The sequence below is a fragment of the Fundulus heteroclitus genome, chromosome 19 (genome assembly GCF_011125445.2).
Source record: "Fundulus heteroclitus isolate FHET01 chromosome 19, MU-UCD_Fhet_4.1, whole genome shotgun sequence".
NCBI lineage: Eukaryota > Metazoa > Chordata > Actinopteri > Cyprinodontiformes > Fundulidae > Fundulus > Fundulus heteroclitus.
The window spans coordinates 16,828,327-16,851,203 of record NC_046379.1 but is presented as its reverse complement, the minus strand read 5'-3'; the positions used below and the strand labels follow the sequence as shown (position 1 = coordinate 16,851,203).

Here is a 22,877-nt window from a genome sequence, read left to right as displayed (position 1 = left end):
TTCCCTTTTCTCTGCTTTTACCGTGTCCATGGAAATCTTCCCCAATAACACGGAAACTATGCACCTGGGAATTCCTTCCCTCCTCTTTTCCTAGCTCCCCCCCCCCTTCCCCTTTGCAGGTGTTATATCTCCTTGTGCACACTCATGTCTGCCAATGGAAAACTTTTCTCGTATTTTGTGTGTGGTACTTTATGAACTTTGACTAAAAGGTTAGACAGAGTCCACCTACAGTCGTTCCAGCTTTGGCAGATGGGTGAAGGATTCAGGTTCCAAAGACTCAATGTTGTTGAAGTGCAGGTACCTGAAAAAACAACAACAACAACATAGACATTTTGGCATTTCAGAGTGAAAGATGATTATAAAATAGGATATTCCCATGTGAATTAGAACAGGTGGATGTGGTAGGGGTGGAGGATGGTGCGTGATCTCCATCAAGGCATTCAGGACATTATTTAATTTTAAGACTAAAATGCAGTCAACGGAATGTGGAATATGATGTTTTGTTTTGAACAAACATGTCAAGAGCAAAAGACTAAAATATGTTGTTTACATGACAGATAGAAAGGCCCCAATGAGTCTCTTTCTGGGTGCTTTCCACTAAGATTACTGCCTCTTTGAAACAGGGAGTGGCGTACCATAATGATGCTCCCTACCTAGCTACCCAGTGACTGTTATGGGTTAATCTGGACTACGTTTTTATCACATTAGAGAGTTTACTTCTTAGCACCCTAGAGTCAATCAAGTGCGTTACGGAAAACTCCAACTTTCATAAAGGAAAGGCTTTGCTGCGACCACTGCATTTCTATCAGCCAGAAGCATCATGCAGACAGATGTCTGCGTTCTGAATTATGTCTAACTTTTTTTTTTATGCATCTAATTTCAGTCAGTTCAGTTCAACACAGGTGGACCTCAGTGAACGAGTAGAAGGCAAACCAATTCAAGGAGTTTTACTTACACAGCAGCAGCACAAACATCAACTCAAGGCACTTTACATGGCAAACAGGTGCCATTTATTTCCAGTGTACCTTGACCAAACTCAGTTTAAACCAATCCAATTCATCCAACGCATTCCAATAGTAAAGTCAGATGCCACATACAATCCAGATTTTGTCCAAATTAAGTTACAATAGAGTCAAATTCAGATAACTGCTTAATGCTAGCTGGTTATCTAAGAAGTTTAGTTAAGGCGAAAAAGCTTCTGACTGTACATGCACTGAACGCACACATTATGAATACAGGGGCGAAAAAAAACTGATGGATGAAAATGGCAAATAAGGGTTTATGATTTGCATTGCCTTCGCTCGAGACGCAAAGCTGATGCAGCAGTAAAACAGCCACAGAGACTGAGACAACAAAGAACCTTTTCTGTTTCAAAGATCCGAGTTAAACAATGGCGGATTTATTTTTAGGCCCAATTAATTAGCTGCTATAAATCATCAGGTTTGGCTGTTACAACCCAAAGCCACACTCGTTACTTTACTGAGAGTCATTCAGGCTAGAAGCTTACTCACTCATGAATCGCAGGGGAGGTGATGAATCACCGACCATTGATTTGGGATCTCCTCAGTCAGAAGAATGGCACACAGAGACTTTATGCATGGGAGTCTGTTTTAATATGTTTGCTGTGATATATGACTTGTCACCGACACATAAAGCATTTCCTTACTGGAGGGGAATTGAAAACAGCTGCTTGTTCTGAATCTGACACTAAAAGTGTGTGTTGTTATCCATGTCATTGCTCTTAAATTAGTTAAACAAAGGTGCAGGACATAAAAGTCGTCTTAATTATGATGATCCCTTAACAACCTAAGATTTTGAGATAAACTTGTGTGCTACTAATGTAAAAGGATTCTTATATTTTACAGCAAACACTATGAAAAATAAAATAAAAAAAATTTTTTTTTTGCTTGTCTCAAGCTCTTTTGGTGACGGAGATTCATTCATTCCTGTATATTTTGCCTCAGCAGCACTTTGGACAGACTCTGGAGTACTGCCTGCGGGGATTCCATCCCCATTATCAAAAAAATAAAACACATTCTGGCATTCAGGAAACTAAGGCAATAAAGACATTCAGATGGTTGTTTTTCAATTTTAGAGCAAAATATTTCAAATGTTTAACGATACAATTTTGTCTTCATAAGTTTTGGTTAAAACCAGGCATGGTAAGACCACATACCACTACCCTGTTTTTCTTCACCATGCCCTTACATAATTTAGTTTACTATTGTCTTGGTGAAAAAAAATGTATGGGCATCAATGCAAAAGACGTTTTCTTGAAAGCACGACATTTTCCCCTAAAATCTCTGCTGGACTTATCTGTATCAATGTTTCAATCACAGATATTGAAATCAGGTCTGCAGAGGGAACTGATACACCCCTCGATCATCCCACAGCTTTTATTTGAACCAGGCAGGGTGATGGTAATCCGTCTAGATAATCGCTTTTCGCTTTTGGTCCGACAGGATGCAACATCTGTCCCTTAAAGCAAAGGTCAAAAATAATCAGCTGTCTGACCAGAATCCACGTTTCTACTGTATGACAATCCAACTAAACTGCTGCAGAATGGTTAACACCTCAATAACAAATAGCTTCTGCTTTAAATAGTAAAATCTGAAGTGACATTTGTTAATGTGACAACATAATAAAGATTTGACAAAAGTAAGCCCTTGTCTATGTGGGTGTGCCAGGTCCAGTCTAGGTCTTAAATCAAAGCAGCCAAGCATATATATATGTTTGGCTCTGTTCTTGATCTCTTACTTATTTTTGATCGGGGCATGTTTTAGAGATCTTTGGCCTACTTTGTGTTGTTATACAGGCTCTGTTTAAGGGATTTCTTAATTCTACATATCTGACAGTGTTCATGTCTGATTGTGCTGAATGAAATTAAGTTAATTTATGATTTAAGAAGGGGCAGGGAGACTGTTTAACATCGGGACAGGTTGGTTTGGATGTTTTTTTTGTTTTGTTTTTTGTATTAACAAATAAAATCCCAATTTGCAGTGTTCAAAGTATCCGTCCGTCCGTCCGTCCGTCTTCTTCCGCTTATCCGGGGTCGGGTCGCGGGGGTAGCAGCTTCAGTAGGGAGGTCCAGACGTCCCTCTCCCCAGCCACTTGGGCCAGCTCCTCAGGAGGAATCCCAAGGCGTTCCCAGGCCAGCCGGGAGACATAGTCCCTCCAGCGTGTCCTGGGTCTTCCCCTGGGCGTCCTCCCGGTGGGACGTGCCCGGAACACCTCACCAGGGAGGCGTCCAGGAGGCATACTGACCAGATGCCCGAGCCACCTCAACTGGCTCCTCTCGACGTGGAGGAGCAGCGGCTCTACTCTGAGTCCTCCCCAGATGACTGAGCTCCTCACCCTATCTCTAAGGGAGAGGCCAGACACACTACGGAGAAAACTCATTTCAGCCGCTTGTATCCGGGATCTCGTTCTTTCGGTCACGACCCAAAGCTCGTGACCATAGATGAGGGTAGGAACATAGATCGACCGGTAAATCGAGAGCTTTGCCTTTTGGCTCAGCTCTCTCTTCACCACAACGGATCGGTACAGCGCCCGCTTCACAGCAGACGCTGCACCAATCCGCCTGTCGATCTCCCGCTCCATCCTCCCCTCATTCGTGAACAAGACCCCAAGATACTTGAACTCCTCCACTAGGGGCAGGACATCCTCCCCATCCCGGAGAAGGCACTCTACCCTTTTCTGGTTCAAGACCATGGTCTCGGATTTGGAGGCACTGATTTTCATCCCGGCCGCTTCGCACTCGGCTGCGAACCGCTCCAGTGAGAGCTGTAGATCACGCCCTGATGAAGCCAATAGGACCACGTCATCCGCGAATAGCAGAAACGCAATCCTAAGGCCACCAAAACGGATCCCCTCAACACCTTGGCTGCGCCTAGAAATTCTGTCCATAAAAGTTATGAACACAATCGGTGACAAAGGGCAACCTTGGCGGAGTCCAACTCTCACCGGAAACGAGTCCGACTTACTGCCGGCAATGCGGACCAGACTCTGACACCGGTCGTACAGAGACCTGACAGCCCTTATTAAAGGGTCCGGTACTCCATACTCCCGGAGTACCCCCCACAGGATCCCCCGGGGGACACGGTCGAATGCCTTCTCCAGATCCACAAAACACATGTAGACTGGTTGGGCAAACTCCCATGCCCCCTCAAGAATCCTGCTGAGGGTGTAGAGCTGGTCCAGTGTTCCACGGCCAGGACGAAAACCACACTGCTCTTCCTGAATCCGAGATTCGACTATCCGACGGACCCTCCTTTCCAGAACCCCTGAATAGACCTTACCAGGGAGGCTTAAGAGTGTGATCCCTCTGTAGTTGGAACACACCCTCCGGTCCCCCTTTTTAAATAGGGGAACCACCACCCCAGTCTGCCAATCCAGGGGAACTGCCCCCGATGTCCACGCAATGTTGCAGAGCCGCGTTAACCAACACAGCCCCACAACATCCAGAGCCTTAAGGTACTCAGGGCGAATCTCATCCACCCCCGGGGCCTTGCCACCGAGGAGCTTTTTAACAACCTCGGCAACCTCAGCCCCAGAGATGGGAGAACCCGACCCAGAGTCCTCAGGCTCTGCTTCCTCAATGGAAGACGTGTTGGTGGGATTAAGGAGGTCTTCGAAGTATTCCGCCCACCGACGCACGACGTCCCGAGTCGAGGTCAGCAGCACACCACCCCCACTGTAAACAGTGTTGGTACTGCACTGCTTCCCCCTCCTGAGACGCCGGATAGTGGACCAGAATCGCTTCGAAGCCGTACGGAAGTCTTTCTCCATGGCCTCTCCGAACTCTTCCCACGCCCGAGTTTTTGCCTCGGCGACCAGCCGAGCCGCCTGCCGCTTCGACTGCCGGTACACATCAGCTGCTTCCGGAGTCCCACAGGCCAAAAAAGCCCGGTAGGACTCCTTCTTCAGCTTGACGGCTTCCCTCACCGCTGGTGTCCACCAGCGGGTTCGAGGGTTGCCGCCGCGACATGCACCGACAACCTTGCGGCCACAGCTCCAACTAGCCGCCTCAACAATAGAGGCGTGGAACATGGTCCATTCAGACTTAATGTCCCCCGCCTCCCTCGGGACGTGTTTAAAGTTCTCCCGGAGGTGGGAGTTAAAGCTCCGCCTCACAGGGGACTCTGCCAGACGTTCCCAGCAAACCCTCACAGTGCGTTTGGGCCTGCCCGGTCGGACCGGCTTCCTCCCCCGCCATCGGAGCCAACTCACCACCAGGTAGTGGTCGGTGGAGAGCTCCGCCCCTCTCTTCACCCGAGTGTCCAAGACATACGGCCGCAGGTCAGATGAAACGACAACAAAGTCGATCATTGAACTGCGACCTAGGGTGTCCTGGTGCCAAGAGCACATATGGACACCCTTATGCTTGAACATGGTGTTTGTGATGGACAATCCATGACGAGCACAGAAGTCCAACAACAAAACACCACTCGAGTTCAGATCAGGTGGGCCATTCCTCCCAACCACGCCCCTCCAGGTCCCACTGTCATTGCCCACGTGAGCGTTGAAGTCCCCCAGCAAAACGAGGGAGTCCCCAGGAGGGGCACTCTCCAGTACCCCTTCCAAGGACTCCAAAAAGGGTGGGTAATCTGAACTGCTGTTTGGCGCATAAGCGCAAACAACAGTCAGAACCCGTCCCCCCACACGGATGCGGAGGGAGGCCACCCTCTCATTCACCGGGGAAAACCCCAACGTGCAGGCACCGAGATGGGGGGCAACCAGTATGCCAACCCCAGCTCGGCGGGGGTTGGCACCATGGGCAACTCCAGAGTGGAAGAATGTCCAGCCCCTCTCAAGGAGACTGGTTCCGGAGCCAGAGCGGTGCGTCGAGGTGAGTCCGACTATCTCTAGTCGGAATCTCTCAACCTCGCGCACAAGCTCAGGCTCCTTCCCCACCAGAGAGGTGACATTCCACGTCCCAAGAGCCAGCTTCTGCAGCCGAGGATCGGAACGCCAAGGTCCCCGCCCTCTACTGCTACCCGTTGCACAAAGTATCCATGTGAAAAAAAAATATTGCAGAATAAATGGGTTTTTTCAAGCACTGTTTCCCAAATTCCATTTTTCTCTGAGTTTAGGTTTTATATAAGTTACTGACATTTTTATTTTATTTTTATTTTTTTTAATTTTACATGCACCCCTGGTCCAACACACTTGAATCAAAAGGCTGAGTTACGTCTTCAGCTTTTCATTCTGGCTTAAGAAAAGACACGTCTAAAACCTTCCAGAAGGACTGGAGTTTGATGCCCCTGCATTAGATGGAGACAAGGTTGCGCGATTTACGGGACTTAAGGGAAGCAGCTGCGCTTTAGTCACACAAAGCACACATTGTCCAGGGTTGTTTTTTAAACACACACACACACACACACACACACACACACACACAATATTACAGCTAATAAGAGGAGAGGTGGGACTTTGGCAGCAAGAAGACAGAGGCAGGTAAAAGCTTTGCTCTACGGTACTCCTGACTGCAGCACCACACTGTAACAGGTCGAGCTTTAAAGCTTCGAACGGGAAAGGGGCGAAGCTGCCATCATCACAATGCGACTCATGCAGAGGGGCTCACAATGCAGCACACAACACACATGCATAGTGGCAACAAAAACAGGGGGGAAGGGGGGGGGGGGGAAAGGGCTGTCGCATGTAGCAGCATGATGCCCATCTACAGCCTAAACAGTAAGAAACATGCTGTGATTGGTGCATCTCATGACTCATGAGCACGTAAGCTTTGCCAAGCTTTGGGATTTCTTTACAGAGATCTCCGGGAAAAGGAAGGGGGATCAAGGCGTTTTTTTTACGAACGGGTAGAAGAAGGGGGAGCGCTGCGAGCAAACAGAGAGGGTGAATGAAGGATTCGGTCACTTACAGTTGCTCAAGAGAGACAAGGCCCTTAAACGCTTGTCTGTCAATTGATTGGATTTCATTCTTGTACAAATAGCTGAAAGGAGAGATAATCAGTGACATTAGTGACACTCACACATCTTAACTTTCCCCGATTATAGTGAGAAAAGCATTGCTTCTTGATGCATATTTCAAATATGACCAAATCTACTCAAAGCAATACAATACAGCAAGATTTACTGTTATTTTCACTCCTAATAATGCATACACAGCTTCAGAACACGTTAGGCTTTCATTGTGGAAAGAAATAAATACTTTCCTTTGACACAGCGACAGCTACGCTTGGTAATTCCTCTTTAAGGCCACGTGTTTGTGTCTGCTGTGTTGATCTGGCCACATGTTATCATGTACAATGTATATATCATATAAAAAAACAACACCCCTCTGAAAGACCCGGTGACAACCCATTCTCAGTTTCTAGTGGTCCAGTTTTTTAAAAGTTGTATTTTACAGACCATAATGCCATGAACTTTCACATGGTTCCAAGTGCCTTTTTAAAAGAAACAGGCCCACAGCATCATAGAGTATCTAAAGCACTTAACAGATGCTGTGAGAAGCTTTTCCATATATTCATCCAGGGCCCTCCAACTCCCGTTCTCTCAGAGCCATTGTCCTGCAACTTTTATTTCCTGCTCCAACACCTCTAAAACAAACGGTTGAACTATCCCCTCACCATAACATCATGTTCTGTGGAGGCCTAGTAATGGACCATAGATTAGATTTAGATGTGTTGGACCAGGGATCCATGTAGAAGTTGAAGGGCATTTGCTCATGTGACACAGACTAAAGTTAGAGACCCCTGGCCAAGGGTTTCTTTTGGGAAAACCTCAATCTTAGTCTCATCTGACAAAAGCACATAGTTAAAGTCCCAGACCCAATTAGCAAACTCTCCATATTCATTTCCATGATATTAGGACAGAAAACCCACAGCAAGTGTCTGACAATTGCTAATGTGACTCTGTGACCCCTGGATGTGGTGCTTTGCCACAATTCACTGAAAGCAAACTTTGGAGACTTCTTTTAATATTTTTTTTGGGGGGGTGGGGTTGGAGAGGACTTTTCTTGTGGCACTAGTGGCCCTTTTATTGAAAGCAGGCTAACAGGATGGGGGCACTGAGAGAGGAGGAAAACATGGACCAATGGACCACAGGGGAACCTAAAGGCCCAGTTCCACTGGCCTGTAATGGCCGTGCTCTGCATGGCTCTGCCCACTTTCAAATGTTTCACAAGCGAGCTGATTGAAGAGGAATTTTGAGCCAAAGCCCACTTTTTCCGTGATTGGCCGCGGGGCGAGGAGAAATACGATGGTTTTCAATGCAAAAAAACTGAAGAGCGACAACATTAATATTAAGGACCATTATGAACAGAGTGGGTCAAACAGAAATATCATTTTATTATTTTTTTAAACCATGTACCACGCCTGAAGCGTTAAAAAAAAGGAAAAAAAGAAACACTTCAGCCTTCTATACCCAGACGCCTGTAGCAGATCTGTGGACTTATCGAGGCTTTCTCTCATTTCACACTAAAAGCTGTTAAGTTTTGTCTCTGAGGTGTCCATCCATACACTAGGGGATTATACTTTTCTGACTTCCACCCTCAGTCCAGAAAGACCAACTTGCTCTCAAGCATGTCCTGATCCCCCTTACGAACCTTGTTCTGAGCTCAGATTGGTGGTCTCTGACAAAAGTACTCTCCACTCCTGTTTGCATCCTCTCGCTCTAACTCCCTACTCTCTCAAGTCAGACTTCTCTGCTTGCAGGCCCAGTTCGCTCTCACACCGCCAGTGTGTAGCTGTAATTAAGCTACCTTCTTTAAGTTGTGCTATTATAAATCAGTGTTCATTCCAAACAATGGGTAAAAGGCAGGATTGCAGAACACAATTTGAGCAAACAGGTTTTTAAAAGTGTGAGAACAGGTTCAAGAAAGATTGGACTCCGTATCTCATTTTTACTCCTAAAACAGCAAGTCATTTACTAGTAACTTTTTCTATGAACAACTTATTAAAGAAGTATAAAAACTGCTTCAGGTGTGTGTACATTAAATGGTTTGGAGTTTTAATAATTGCTGGACTCATTTTTAGGTAACACATGATTATACCATTGCATAATCCAACGTTTTATTATTTCCCCAGGCATAAAACCATAGACTGAAAAATATACTTTATTTAACTTTGCATTGTAACCAAATAGAAAACAATAATGTTGCTGTGGCAATTAAGAGTGCCATTAAAATATCACATTATGAAAGGCCAAAGCACACCCTTCATTAAAAAGCCCTCTCTACCTACATCATAACAAGGGCTCAAAAAATACATTCTTTTGGTTTTAACATACAATACATACAGTTCAGGGTAAGGAATAAATAAAGGGAAGCTGAGAAAGGGGATTGGGCTAAACACTCTCCATTGTCCTTCCTGATCAGTTACTAAGATCCTTGTTTTTCCTACTTGGAAAGAAATTAATACAAGAGACATTTATATTTTATATAGATGCAATTTAAAAACTGTAACTTATTTGCTCAGTATTAATGACATTCCACAAGTATAGTTTTGACGGAAAACTCAATAGAATCCCACTTATACAACAGGGTACTTCAGAATAAGTAGTGCGCTGATAGGTGACCATTATAGACAATACTAGGAAACATTTACTGTCTTTCTGTGATCCCTACTCTGAAGTGTTATGGAAATATCAAATACAATTGACGAAGTGGGAATACAATAAAATTAAAACATCACACATCTCTGAGGGTTGAAATGATTCCTGCAAGCTTCCACTTTTTTAGTAACTTCCATGTTTTAATGTCAAACAGGCTGGAGCCATAAACACAATGTTCAGGATCACCAGGCGCACTGCAAGGCAAACCACCCTCCCCGTGTGCATGTTATTCTTCCACAATACATGTCAAAGAAATGTGAGCTTAGAAAAGCAAGAGCTCCCAGCTGTGCACCCTTTCATCCCCCGTCACACAGCTCACTTTGTTTTTAACCCCTGCAGACGAAGTGAAACGTGATGAGAATTAAAGGGGAAAAAATGTGTTTGAGAGAATTGGAAAGATGTGCTTTTTTAATGTAAAAATATATAATTTCATAATCACTCCTTATTAAAAATCAAACAAAACAGCTCAATAGATGGATAATAGCAAAGTAAAGGACTATGGTGTCATTATTTTCTGAATCAGCTGCAAAATACCCCAAAGTTAAGAAATCTGAGGTACACATCAGAAGTTATGAAAATTCATGAATTTCAAGCAATAGTTGTGGCGAAGTAGCTCCACAGCGCCCCCTAGGCTGCTGCACTACTGGTCAGTTTAAACCTTTGTGGGTAGTTTAGAATCTAAACTAAATTACAAGCTGTTAATTTTGAACACAATCTGTTAAACATATTTAACTTGGTAGATTATTACTCTTTGCGCTTTTAAATAGAACCTAAAACCAAATGTGCCTCTCTAGCGCATCCTAACAGGCTTCATCTAAGTTGGTTAGACCAGGACTTCTCCGATTTTGAGTTCAAATGTCCAAATCTGATTTCAAAATAAGGTCGTAAGTCTGAAGCAGCATGGAAGGAGCAAATGCCAAATTTGCTTAGAACTTAAGGCTGGCTCACAGGGCAGGATTTTAAAATAGTCGACCCATTTTCAAACCCTGAGAGACACCACGTGTAACAAGAAAAGATCTTAGATAAAACAGGTTTGGTCGTACAGTGTGTCAGACGGCAAACTCAACACAACACAGACGAACAGATTTCGCTCAAGATCATTCAGATGTCGTACGGGTAATCTTGCGAATCCTCTCGAGATCAAACGTGAGTTCAAAGTAAATAAACATGAGCGACCAGGAAGAATAATGGTTTGTGGTCTATCACCATTATTTTTTAACAGAGAAAAAAACTTTTAACAGAGAAACAACATAACAAAAAGAAAAGCCGTTGGTTAAAGAAGCGGAGACAACGCGGCTCTACTCTTGGCGCACTATGAAATGGAGGCGAGTGGGGTTTTTCTTTCTCTCGGGGAATCCCTCACCTCGCTTTTTGATTGGCTTTCCAAAGTCAAATTCAATCAGATTATACAGATTGGTTCAGATTATACATTCTAGTCTAAAATTGTTTGTTTTTGACTCTACATTTTTGGCAGTTAAGTATAATCTGTACTTTCTAAGAAATTTTTATTTACACTAGATTAACTTAATTACCCATCATTGTTCAACATAGTCAAGGCTCTTCTTTACTTACAAGAATAAAGAAAATGAGCTAAACTTAAAGTACAAAACTTAAAACGACGTTGAGATAGTCAGAATACAAAGCCACCTAGTCTGAAACATGGCACTGCCTGCCACTCAAAACTATACTCAGTTCCAGCACACCTCACTCTTCCAACCGTTCTGGTCTCAAGTGAATTAAGGCCCTGTGCACATGAGAACGATCCATTAAAAACTGGATTTTATTCCATTTCTGTTAACACATCTAATGTTTTATTTGCAATCTCCGTGCACAAGAAACTAGCAGAAACTATCGCCACTAGAAGGCGGTATGTTCTTTGAAACTCATCAGACACTCCTTGCTTAATTTCTGCTAATTGAAGTCATACTCCACATGTGCCAGGGCTTCCCCATTCAGGACGATTCTGCTTTTTCTGGAATGTTTTTTGAATCCTTAAACTCTGGAACCTGTTTTCAAATTGTACCGTTTTCAAAGAAAACCCGTACCGCTAAGGTGTCACAGCACAGTAGAAACGCAACAAAACTTTTCCACCAAAAACGTGGTGTGCACAGGGTCTTAAGCATCCACAAAATGAACCACAAGGGTGTTCCTCAGAGAGACCAGAAAGACATTTCTGGAGAACGTTCCAAAACAGCCCAACAATGACAGGGGAGCTGAAAGCCCCCTTAGTGTCATTTCTTCACAATTTTCAGATTTGAAAATTTGTTCCACTTGTTCTTAAATTGTCACTTTCAGGATGATTGACTTTTGATTTCACATTTTTAGATGATGCATTTTGCAAGGTTAAAAACATAAAACTCCAATATGGGTCCAAATGCCAAGCACAACACACTGCTGCAAAGTGTATCTTATATCTATGAACAAAAGTAGAAAAAAAAAAACTTGCTTGTCTAATAAGAAGCAGGATACGCTGAAGCAAACAAGCAGACACACTCTTCTGTTTGCCTCTGTTTGGTTTGTTTATGGAGCTGGTTGCTATAGAGACAATTACACTTTAACTACATCCCAGATCTCACAGAGAATGCCTAACTGTGCTTCAAAGGAAGTGAAGAGGTTGTATGGGTGACAAAATTCAACCTCGAGCTTTAAGATCTGATTAGCAGGAAGTGGTATCTAGACACCTTTAACAAAGTGTTCCCTCAGTGGAACAGTCCTAAGATCAGCTGTGCTATGACAGGAAGTAGCTCTTTAGTTAAAGTGACTAAAACAGCTAAAGGATTTCATTACAATCATGGGAAAGATCCATAAGTAACGTGTAAGCTAGTGTTTGAAGTCTATTGGGGAGTAAACCAGAGAAGCTGAACAGCTCTTGTCGTCAGCCTCTTTTTGTTCCTCCCTGTTCTTCATTTGGACACACATATTGTTGGAAACAGTGAGTGCATCTAATTTTTGCTGTTTCTAGGTCAAAGCTCATTGATGACCAAAACACAGTGTGGACAATGGCCTAAATCCAGTCTGTGGATTGGAGTAAAAAAAAAGTCAGAAAAAAAAATTAGATTAGCATAAAAATATTAGTTTTACCATGAATGCGTTTTTCTCACTTTTCTGATTTTTGTTTAGTCCAGCTAATACACATATGCTCTGATTATTCACCTTGCTTAGCAGCAAGCAACTGTTATAAACCTAAGCATCATTTATCCCTCCTTTGGAAAAGAAGATACCGTAGATGTAGGTTTTATATATACAGCCGGCTTTTGTTCAGTTTCTTGTTAAATTATAGAACTACAGATAAACATTTTCTTTTCTTTTTCAGCTTCAAAGCAAAAAGAAAAAGAAAAAAATATATTTTTGCCTTAAAACATGACATTGGCATTGATGCCCCTCTGTAAATTAGGTTTGCTTGGTTCATGGTGACAATCCAATAAAAAAACAAGCAGACCTTAACTCATAAGAAAGTTCTTGAACGTGAAATAAACTCAGGTTTTAAAAAAATCTATGCTTATTCTTTGCTTGAGAACTGTTTTGATTAAGAGAAACTTTTCTTTATATATCTTATCAACAATGTTCCTGGATGTGGACAAAGTGGGGGACGTGCTAAGTCTTCTGAGGTTGTTTTCACTTTAAAAAGCAACTGAGTTTGCGCCGATCAGCAAGCAGACACAAACACTTTGTTCCAGTAATGGTCTTCCACCAGAGGCAGAGCAATTTTCTGCAGATTCACAAACAAAAAGCCCCATTTATGGCCAGAGCTCAGCATTTTTCAGGTGAAACACACAACTCGTGTTTGTTGCTAAAAGCAGGTGATTTGTCACATTAGTTATAATAAATGTCTCAGTAACTGCCTTTTTATAACTAACAACCTTCATCAGGTATGAAAAACACTTTTCAATAAGCCCACATTTCTGTTTTAAAAATATTTTTAATGGCCTGATGTAATATTCTAATCTTAAATGTAATTTTAACTGTAGGCAGAAAATTGACATAATCAACAGAAAAAGGCTTGAAAACATTCCGTTTGAAATTATTATATATATGATGTGTTTCTCAAAGTGAATTGAGTTATTGGAAGAAATCAAATATGGAATATTTTAATTTCTTGAAAATTAATGTACAGTAGACATACAGAGACTTGGAGATGGCAGTTTAATGTTTTCGTAAAGCTGATTAGCTGATCGCTGTTTTTAAAGTAGATCATTATTGAAGGTTCACACTAGGAGGGCTCAAAAATGCTGTTATCCCTCTTCATAAATCCCAGAGACATAAGACACTATATGTATGAAAGAGCAGTGGCTGCAAATCCGAATTTTACAAACATACAAGGGCCGTCATCAATATCTTTTATTAGTGATTACCATAATTAGCGCTGTCTGCTAACACCAACAGAAAAGCCAGGCCCGAAAAGTAAAATGACAAAAGTACAAACGGGCGGAGGACCAGAAGGAGGTCTGTTGTAGCAGCCTAAATGAAAAGCCAATTTGTGCTTTTTCCTTTTTAAAACAGTTTGTTCTATCTAAACAACCCACTGACGCTAATGTGGCCAAGGTTGGGTCTTCTTCCAGCAATAACAACTTCCACATGAAGAGTGTTGTGATTTGCATCAGACAAGGTCGCTCAAACTTAAAATACTTCTGCTTGGTACCTAGTGACGGCTTTTGCATGAATGGCAATCTGTGCAAGTCCCTCACTTTTGCTGTCTCCAACCAATGAAAATGAGAAAATTAGATGCTGGGGTGCTGCAGTGCCGTTTCTCACAGAACCATGCAAGCTAGTCTCCCCATTTTTTGCACAAAGCTCCCCACCAACTACATATGCATAAAATGAATAGATAACTTGTTCACAACAACACTGACATAAGTGCTTGTGCACCCCCCCCCTTCCTTAGTAACTGCCCATATTGCACATTATAACGTCTCCCTTAGTTAGAGATAACATTTTCGATACATTAAACATGGCATCCTCTGATTACTTCAAACTCAAACTCTCTTCATAAAGTTTCTCCTCCCACCAGCACTACCCTTGTCCTCAGTGCAGTAATTTTGTTTTGTTATGAGCAAATAATGTCCCAAAAGGAATTCTGCATGATTCATAACAATGCTCTCCTTCAAAAACACACAGAAAATATGAAACAGTCAGGGTCAACGGTTACCAAGTTCTCTCAGGAGCTAATTTGGCTTTTAGGCAGGATAAGAAATATCACATTAAGCAAAATCTGGTTTTGTGTCATATGAAAACCAATAGTGCCTCTTAAACTTAAAAAAAAATTAATAAATAAACTTACAGATATTTGAGGTTTTCTAGGTCTTCAAATGCTCCCCTGGGAATCCTTTGTATATGATTGTTGTTCAGGAGACTGTGAGAAAAGAACAGGGAGTGAACGTTAGTGGTTCTCAGAGGAAACAAAAAAATCCTTGTCGAATGTAACACATCAACTGGACTTCAAAATGTGGAATTCAGTTAGTGAAGATGCAGAATAACATCAAGAAGACTTCTTCGAGTAAATCCACAGAAACAGCTACTTTTAACAATGTGTTTTTCTGACTTTAAAGTATTCTTCAGTAAGTTTTTAATTGATATAACCATTCCTGTCATAGATTTTCAAAACTGTTGGACCATTTTTAAGATTTTCACGGCTATTATGTCAAAAATATTCTGAAACAGACTTGGCTCAATTTAACCTTTAGTCAGCCCAAAACTACCCACATAGGGGAAGCTTATTTTTATTGGGGTTTTGCAAGTGCATTCAAATATAAGACCGAATCCCCATCAACAGGGGCCTTCTGGGAAAAGGACCAGATAAGGTCAATCTACACTGTGGTGCACAATGGCTTGATTGCAGATGGAAACAGGAAGGCAATGCCCAATCTGCCGGTGTTCCAGGGACTTCGGATTTCAGGCGGCCATGAAGGACTGTAGCACAGTAGCAATTCTGGGCTGGGCCTGCACTGTGGGGGCAAAATATGTGACCAAACCAAGATTTCTAGGCTATAGGACATCACAGCATCTATATTATAGATCTGTTGTTATCGCTATAGCCCTGTAAGTAATATTAATATATAAATTATTCCAATTGTTTATCATTGAATAAAAATTATTTTTACGACATAAAATGGTGCCAAGTCATCAATTCATCAAGCAGAAAGACATGTTAAGTATCTGATTATTTTTTGCAAGCTACATTATCACAGCGTTCACCAACATCATTGGGCTATGCCTGCATTCCTGACATTATGCAACTCTTACCTAGGTTATAATTGACAGATAAAAACTGCATCAAGCTGAATCAAGCTGTTAGGACCAATAGTCTTGGGCACTGTCTTGTGTTGTGTTTCAGACTCTGTCACTTCAATCTATCCAAAAGAGGCCGATCATGTCTGTACAGTGCTAAATACCGGTGAGAACGCACTTAAAACGTCCTCCCGTAGACCACTTTTGGAGCTATTCTAGGGGTTTTGTTTAGATTAGATTGAAACTCTGAACGCAATGCATCCTCCAGCGGCACAAAGAAGGGCTACTCACATAACTAATGTCAGTTCTGCAAATGGGGGTACGTTTCTTTTGTTGGCCAGGCAGATCATAAAATCGGGACACCAAGTAGAGCAAAGACACAAATAAACAAGAGATGGATCGTAATGGTTTGAGTGCCACTAAAACTACATGTTTATTTGCTATTAGAGCTGAATAGTCAGTCAAAAACCACGGCAAGAGTCATTACACAGTCACATCTATGAATAAAGTAGTTTCCAGTGAAATGACCAGTCAGTGCCAAAGAAAGGTGAAGCACTTTAAGAATATATACAGACAGGACCAAAAAGCAACAATAGTTAGGGAAGAGACAGAACCAGCTGTCCTTTTCATGTAGACCATATCTAGGTAGTTGGAGACAGAATTCTGTTTTGTCTTATTGAGAGTCACAAGTTTGACTCAAAGCAGAGGCTGCCTCCTTTGGAGGACCCATTACTGCACTGAACAACATATTGCAGTACAGAAAAAGGGAGCAAAGTGTTTTGTCCAAAAAATATTTCAGATGCTTTTCTGCCTTTAGAGCGGGTAAATAACATCCAGTCTGGTAGATGTTTTGAGGAGTGCATTGCACAACCAGCTGTGAATACTTTACTGACAGATTTCTACTTGATATCCAGTTCTAGTGTCAGTTCTGAACAGTCTGGGAACCCACTACAATTCAGGTATTACAGGTAAGACGGGAAAATAGCTGTGCTTCAACATCTTAATCTACTTCTTGGATTTTCTGGAAAAAACTAAATAAATAAAAATAAAAATTCTGTGAAGAGATTTCAGAGGAAGGACAATTCGAGACTTAGGGTCATCGGAAAGACGCGAGGGCTCCATTGCCTGTTTTATGGAGGACCAAATATTTTATTTCGAACTGAGACACTTTTAAAATATCAACAGATGTAAAATTAAGAATGTTTCCAAAATGATGTGCCCCTGTTACAGTGCCTTGTAAAAGTATTCTTCAATGTTTTCACAATGTGTGGTTTCACAACCACTGACTTCAAGCACGGCATACATATGTTTTCATACTTGTTTAGTGTTGTCCTGATTGAAAGTAAGCCTCCACCTCAGGCTCAAGTCTTTTGCAGCTACTGACAGGTTTTCTTTTTATTTAGCTCCATCTAGCATGGCTTTGTTTCAACAGTTGCTTTCTTCTCACCACTGCTCTACTGTATAAAGGCCAGATTTGTGGTGTAACAATTGTGAACATATTTTCCACACCTGACCTGTAGAACTGTGCAGTTCCTGGACTTACCAAGCCCCTATTGGCTTCTTCTTTGAGTGATGTTATCCTCAGTTCAAAGGATCGGACATATCTTCGTAGGTTTGCGGTAATGCTATGCATTTTCTCATTTTTAGATGATGGACTGAACAGCGTCCAGCCAGATGGTCAAAGTTTCAAATATTGTTTTATAACAACTATGCTTTCAAACGTCACCATGACTTTATTCCTGACCTGTCTGCCATGTTCCTAGGTCTTAATTATGTAGTTTGCTCAATAATCTTCATATACTGGTTACATCTGTAGGCTGCACGTCTCAGAGTCTCTTGATATATCAAACAACATCTTAACATGTACATCCACACATGTTTGTGATTGGAGTGAACAAAAAAAATGTGGAAAACCCCCAAGGAGTGTGAATAGTTTTGCAATGTACTGTACATGTGGACATACAGCGGGTAAAAATAAGTGTTAAACACACATTTCTAAGTTTGAATATTTGTAATAGGGCCATTGACATCAAATTCACAGCAGATGTTGGCAGCAACGCAAATAATTCACACATGCTTAGAATCCACAGCCGTTTCATCTCCAGATTTTAATCAAGAATGTCCCGGTTTATTTCTCCATTCATCCTTTCTTCAATGACATGCAGTCCGCCAGTATTATGTGAGGTAAGACAACCCACTTCATAAATTTCCCACCGTCAAACTTTCACTTTTGGGCAAGGTGTTTCTGGGGTGATGTGCAGAATCATTCTCCCTCCAAACATGACTTGTGAAAGGACATCCAGAGATTTCAGCTGTGGCCTCTTCTCATTTTCTACCAGTATTTCAATAGCTTTTCCAAATCCTCTGTAGAAGCCTTTAAACAAGTTACCATGTGTTTTTTCTTCAACAGTGAAGTCATGCACAATGTGCCTAGAGAACGTTGTGGATGAGTACATTACTTACAGCTTTCATGGGAAAACATTGTACCCCCTTTTTCAAGGTCTTTTTTGGAGCTGTCAGAGTGTTCCTTTGCTCTTGGACAACTCTCGATTATTGATTTGACTCCCCTGTCAGAAAACTTATAAGGCAGCCCTTGGCTATGGTTTGTTTATGTTAAAATCATAGTATATACTTCTGAATTACGGCTTAAATGGCACCCCAGACACATCCAGCAGCTGTGACCATCACCATTATTATGCTGGGCAACACTAGGCCTTTTTATGAAGGTCTCCTTGTTTTTGCCAGTCATGCAACTCTGCGCAGAACGTTAATGAGAAACCATTTGTAGGCCATCAGTTAATATCTAACCAGTTGATGCTAATGTGCACATAGATGTGGGAATGCTTTCTAAATACTGAGATTTTATCTGGTTTCTTGGCTTTTTATATCTTGAGTTCAATACTTATTGTATTCCAAGTCATTACATAACCCTAATTTGCCCTGATTTCTTTGTATGTGTGGACAACTTGGGTTGATGCTCACTTCTGCTGTGAAATGAGTGTTTCAAGAAATATTAGACATATAATTATTGAGAAAGAATGTTGATGTGTTCCATTATACTCATTTGACCCAAAGTATACATGGAAAGAAACGTGTGTTACATGCTTTACTTTCTTTTATATTCCACAGCATTCCCTCCTAGAACAGATGAAAAAAACAGCTCAACCCTTTTAGAAAATATTTGGAGAAGGTGAGGCTTAATCACCTGAAAACTGAAAAGATAACTAAAAAGGAACCATAACACACATATACTTTTTATTAATATGAACTTAAAGTTACAGATAGACGTACTTATCATATGCCACATTAATATTAAATATCAAAGAAAAAACAGACAAATGCAGATGGAGAAATAATTAAGAGATGTGTGCTTCTCACACAGAGACTGTATAACTTACAGTGTGTTGAGGTTCGTTAAGCGCCTGAAGGAGCCTGGCTGCAAATCCTTTATATTGTTGAATCTCAAGTCTCTGAAAGAAAAAAAAAAGAATAGGTTAATTATTGAGGATATTTTACAGCAGAGACTTTAAAACCGATGATGCTAGAAAGCGAGTGATATCCAATCACTGTCAAGAATATCCCAAAGTATTACGAGATACTCATCTCACAAGAATTTCTTTGTTATGCTTTAATCTTCAGGGTGGATTTCAGTAACATTTGTCTCAAAGATAACAAGCCCAGGGTTGTTTGCAGCAGTCAGCATGCTGTACAATCGGTCTCCAGTTTCTTTCTAATTGAATGAGTCTGCAAAACGACAACAGTGCCTGACGTACCTCTAATCATACTTAGATTTACAACAAAAGGCCCAACATGTTACCAATGAGAGGCCAAACGCGCTAGTAAAATTACATGTGACATTAACAGCATGGAAAAACAAGTTCCAAATAACTTGAACAATGTTTCTGGAAGAATCCTTAAGTTATCTGATCTTGACCTTGAGGCAGAGGAATAAAACATGTTCCTTTCTCACGGCTCTAAAGCCTGAAGGATGATGACTGTATACGGAATATCTGCTCATTAACAGGTTCTTATATAGGTATTTATATAGACTATAAAAATAGCATAACCATTTTGGGCTCACTGTCTGAAACAAAATCTCAATAAACCTTTGTTTTTAAGAGAGTTGGGATTATGTTAGTCCATTAATAGTTTTTCGAGAATTTCAGTCCATTTCTCCCGGGAGAGACCCGTGATCGCACACACCTTTTCAAATCCACCCCTAGGTTTAGGGTCTTCGTCCATTAGGAACACCTAATGGTACTCAGATTTTAACTTTCTGACTGATGTATTAAGTTGCTGCTTCAATATTCAACAAAATGATTTTCCACATAACACCATCTGTGAAGTGCATTAGGGACGATTAATGTCAATTTAATGGTGTTTTGTGTAACTTTAGGATTAACCCAACAAGCTAATCGCCGATCGCTACAGAGGCCTCTGGCTTCCTGGAGAAGTCAGAGGTCGCATTAATAAAGTCAAGTGTCCTTATGTTTATTGATTTTTACTGAGCAAATCATTCTTTAAAATGTTCTTTCCTCATATAATGTTTTGTTAAACTCAGGATTTGCATTGTGAATGGGTTGAAACCCATTGCAAATGTTGTTCTAAATTAGTTAAGCTAATTTAACCTCATTCCACTTTCTGTAAGATGAAATTTGGTTCTTTAACTGAGACCTGTAGTAAACCAGGATTACTGAATCATTCTGATGATGGTTTTCAACTATTTTTATTTTGTCCTTTTGTTTCTTTTATGTCTGCCAAGTTTCTTAGCGTCTTTTTATCTTAATTTTGCTTAGCAGTTTAGTTAAAGTTCACTAACTTAGTGGAGAGGATTTGTTGACATTTGTTGATGTTTATTTTAGGTAAACAACATTCTGTAATAGTGTTCTCTGGATGTTAATTTTATTTCAGTTAATAAATGTTTGTACATGAAGAGAAGTTGCCAATCCTTTATTGGATATGTGTGCAGAGTTTGATGTTAAAAGAATACCAGTGCTCAAATCACCCTTTCAACTATTGTCCTAATATCAGCTGTTCACCAGACAATACCTAACAGACCAAGGGTTATGTATTAAACATTAAATAATGTAAAACTGTGTTGTGTAATGTCACAACACCAAAATGCATATTTTTTTTCCTCTGACCTATTTTTGCTTTTGTTTCCCTAATTTTGTAAAGGTTTTAATGAAACAGTTTTTCCCAATGGGTTATTTAAAGTTTGCAGATTCATTTAGATTCTGTATGATTTCATTAATTTAAAAACACCAATATGGCAACAAGGAAAAACATATATAGCACAGAATCACTAAACCAGCTAGTTTTTTTTTGTTTTGTTTTTTTATTGATGGAAAACATGAGTCTTGGGGCTTGACTTTCTTATCAAACAACACATATTAAACCCTATCAAAGCTGAAAAACTTTAATACCAGGTCTGCAAATTTGTACCAACACCCAGTATTGACCTGGTGCTTTTGGTGGACTTCATTTTTATCTCCAGTGTTCTGCTTTCATGATTTCAAGACTATTTCCGATACAATGGTACTAGAGGTAATAGATTTCAGTCACATTTCTGTCTGCATATTTCACTGATGATGTGTTTTTCCACCTTAAAAAAGAGGTCCAAGAGCTCTTGGATATGTTAAAAGGGTCTCAGGCTCTACCCATAACAAAAATGAATGTTTAACAGAGCAGATATTTTATTGCTGCCTCTGTCCCAAACATGTGAAACAAGTTGAAGTTAAAGTTGTAAAGTCAAAGTTTAAAACTGCTTTCAAAAACTGAGATTCCTAAAAATTATTGTTTGTGTACGTGTACACTACACGTCTGGAGTAAAACAATGAAGTAGCGTCTAGCTTTATTTGGACTTACCAGCAGTTTAGCAGGTACATCTGTGATCGTGACATATTCGTGAACACAAATTGCAACTCAGCCAATCACATGGCAGCAACTCAATCATTTTACATTTCTAGATGGGGTGAAGTCGACTTCCAAGTTCCAACAGAGCATCACAATGGTCCATGGACTGAAATGATATAGCGCTCAAACCACAAGAACCACATTCACCCATTCACACACTAATACGCAGATCAACCAAAATCAAATCTGTTTAAATGACTTTGCAGCAATCCCTCAAACCGAACACGCATGACAACAACAGTAGGTGATATGGAGTTAAGTTGCCTAGCAAATGTCCTGGGTTAAGTGCCTTTCCCAGGTGGAAGCTGGAATCAAATTCACAACCTTCCGATTGAAAGACGACTACTCCATCGAATGAGCTGCAGTCGACCATTGAGAATGGCGATGAAAGACAATTTAAGAGAGTTTGAATGTGGCATGGTTGGTGACTGCTACATACTCCGCAAGAATTGAGAACAAAGTTCTTGTTCCCCCAGCAAATTATGTCATTTTGTTCTTGTAGCATTGCTCTGGGAGTTTGTGCTGCTTGTTTACGATGCAACGCCTGGGCAGAACTTTTTTCCCGGCAGTGTGTCTGTCCTGTGATTGGTCAGAATGTGACGTGTTTAAGCTGGAAAACCGGAAATGTCTCACACATCTGTCAAACTAAACACTGTGGTTGCCCTGTTCAACTCTGGTTTAAGCGATCAAACATGCCACTTCCGCTCACTTGCAGCATTTCCCCTGTAAATTATCCAAGCCCCCAGTTTCACAGTCCTTTCAAAGAGAGCCAGAGGACACCGTGAGCTGTTTCTTTCTGCTCCTCTACTTTCAGCTCTCTGCCTGCCCCGTGCTTGGCTCCGTCTCTGTCACTCCCTCCCCCGCTGCTCTCAATTGATCTTCATGGATTGCAAATAACAGCAAGGTTCGGGGACTTTAGGGGGGTGGGTGGGGGGGGGGGGGGACTTCTACCTTAAAGTAGATAGGTTACAGCCACAGACGACCAGACTAGGTGCCACGCCTGTCAAAAAAATAGGAAATTAAGGCTACCATTCAAGCAGACTATCCAAAACTGTAGACAAAGCAGAATAGAAAAGCATTCCATGGTCCGGTGAGACTTGATTTTATCTGTGACATCCTGATGGCACGGTTAGAATTTATAGTAACAAACTTAAAAGCATA

General features: G+C 41.2%; 1 protein-coding gene across 2 annotated transcripts in view; it reads right to left on the bottom strand.

The window, feature by feature from the left end:
• Positions 1-22,877, bottom strand: part of LOC105918812 (peroxidasin homolog) — a 67,483-nt gene that overhangs the window by 34,141 nt on the left and 10,465 nt on the right. Inside the window, exons 2-5 of one of the 2 annotated variants that reach the window (XM_036150420.1) lie at positions 19,199-19,270; positions 14,854-14,925; positions 6,884-6,955; positions 230-301 (exon numbers count right to left, since the gene is read on the bottom strand). In XM_036150420.1, coding sequence (XP_036006313.1) covers positions 230-301; positions 6,884-6,955; positions 14,854-14,925; positions 19,199-19,270 — 288 coding nt within the window. The remainder of the gene's footprint in view (positions 1-229; positions 302-6,883; positions 6,956-14,853; positions 14,926-19,198; positions 19,271-22,877) is intronic. The other variant, XM_036150421.1, reaches the window with a different exon arrangement.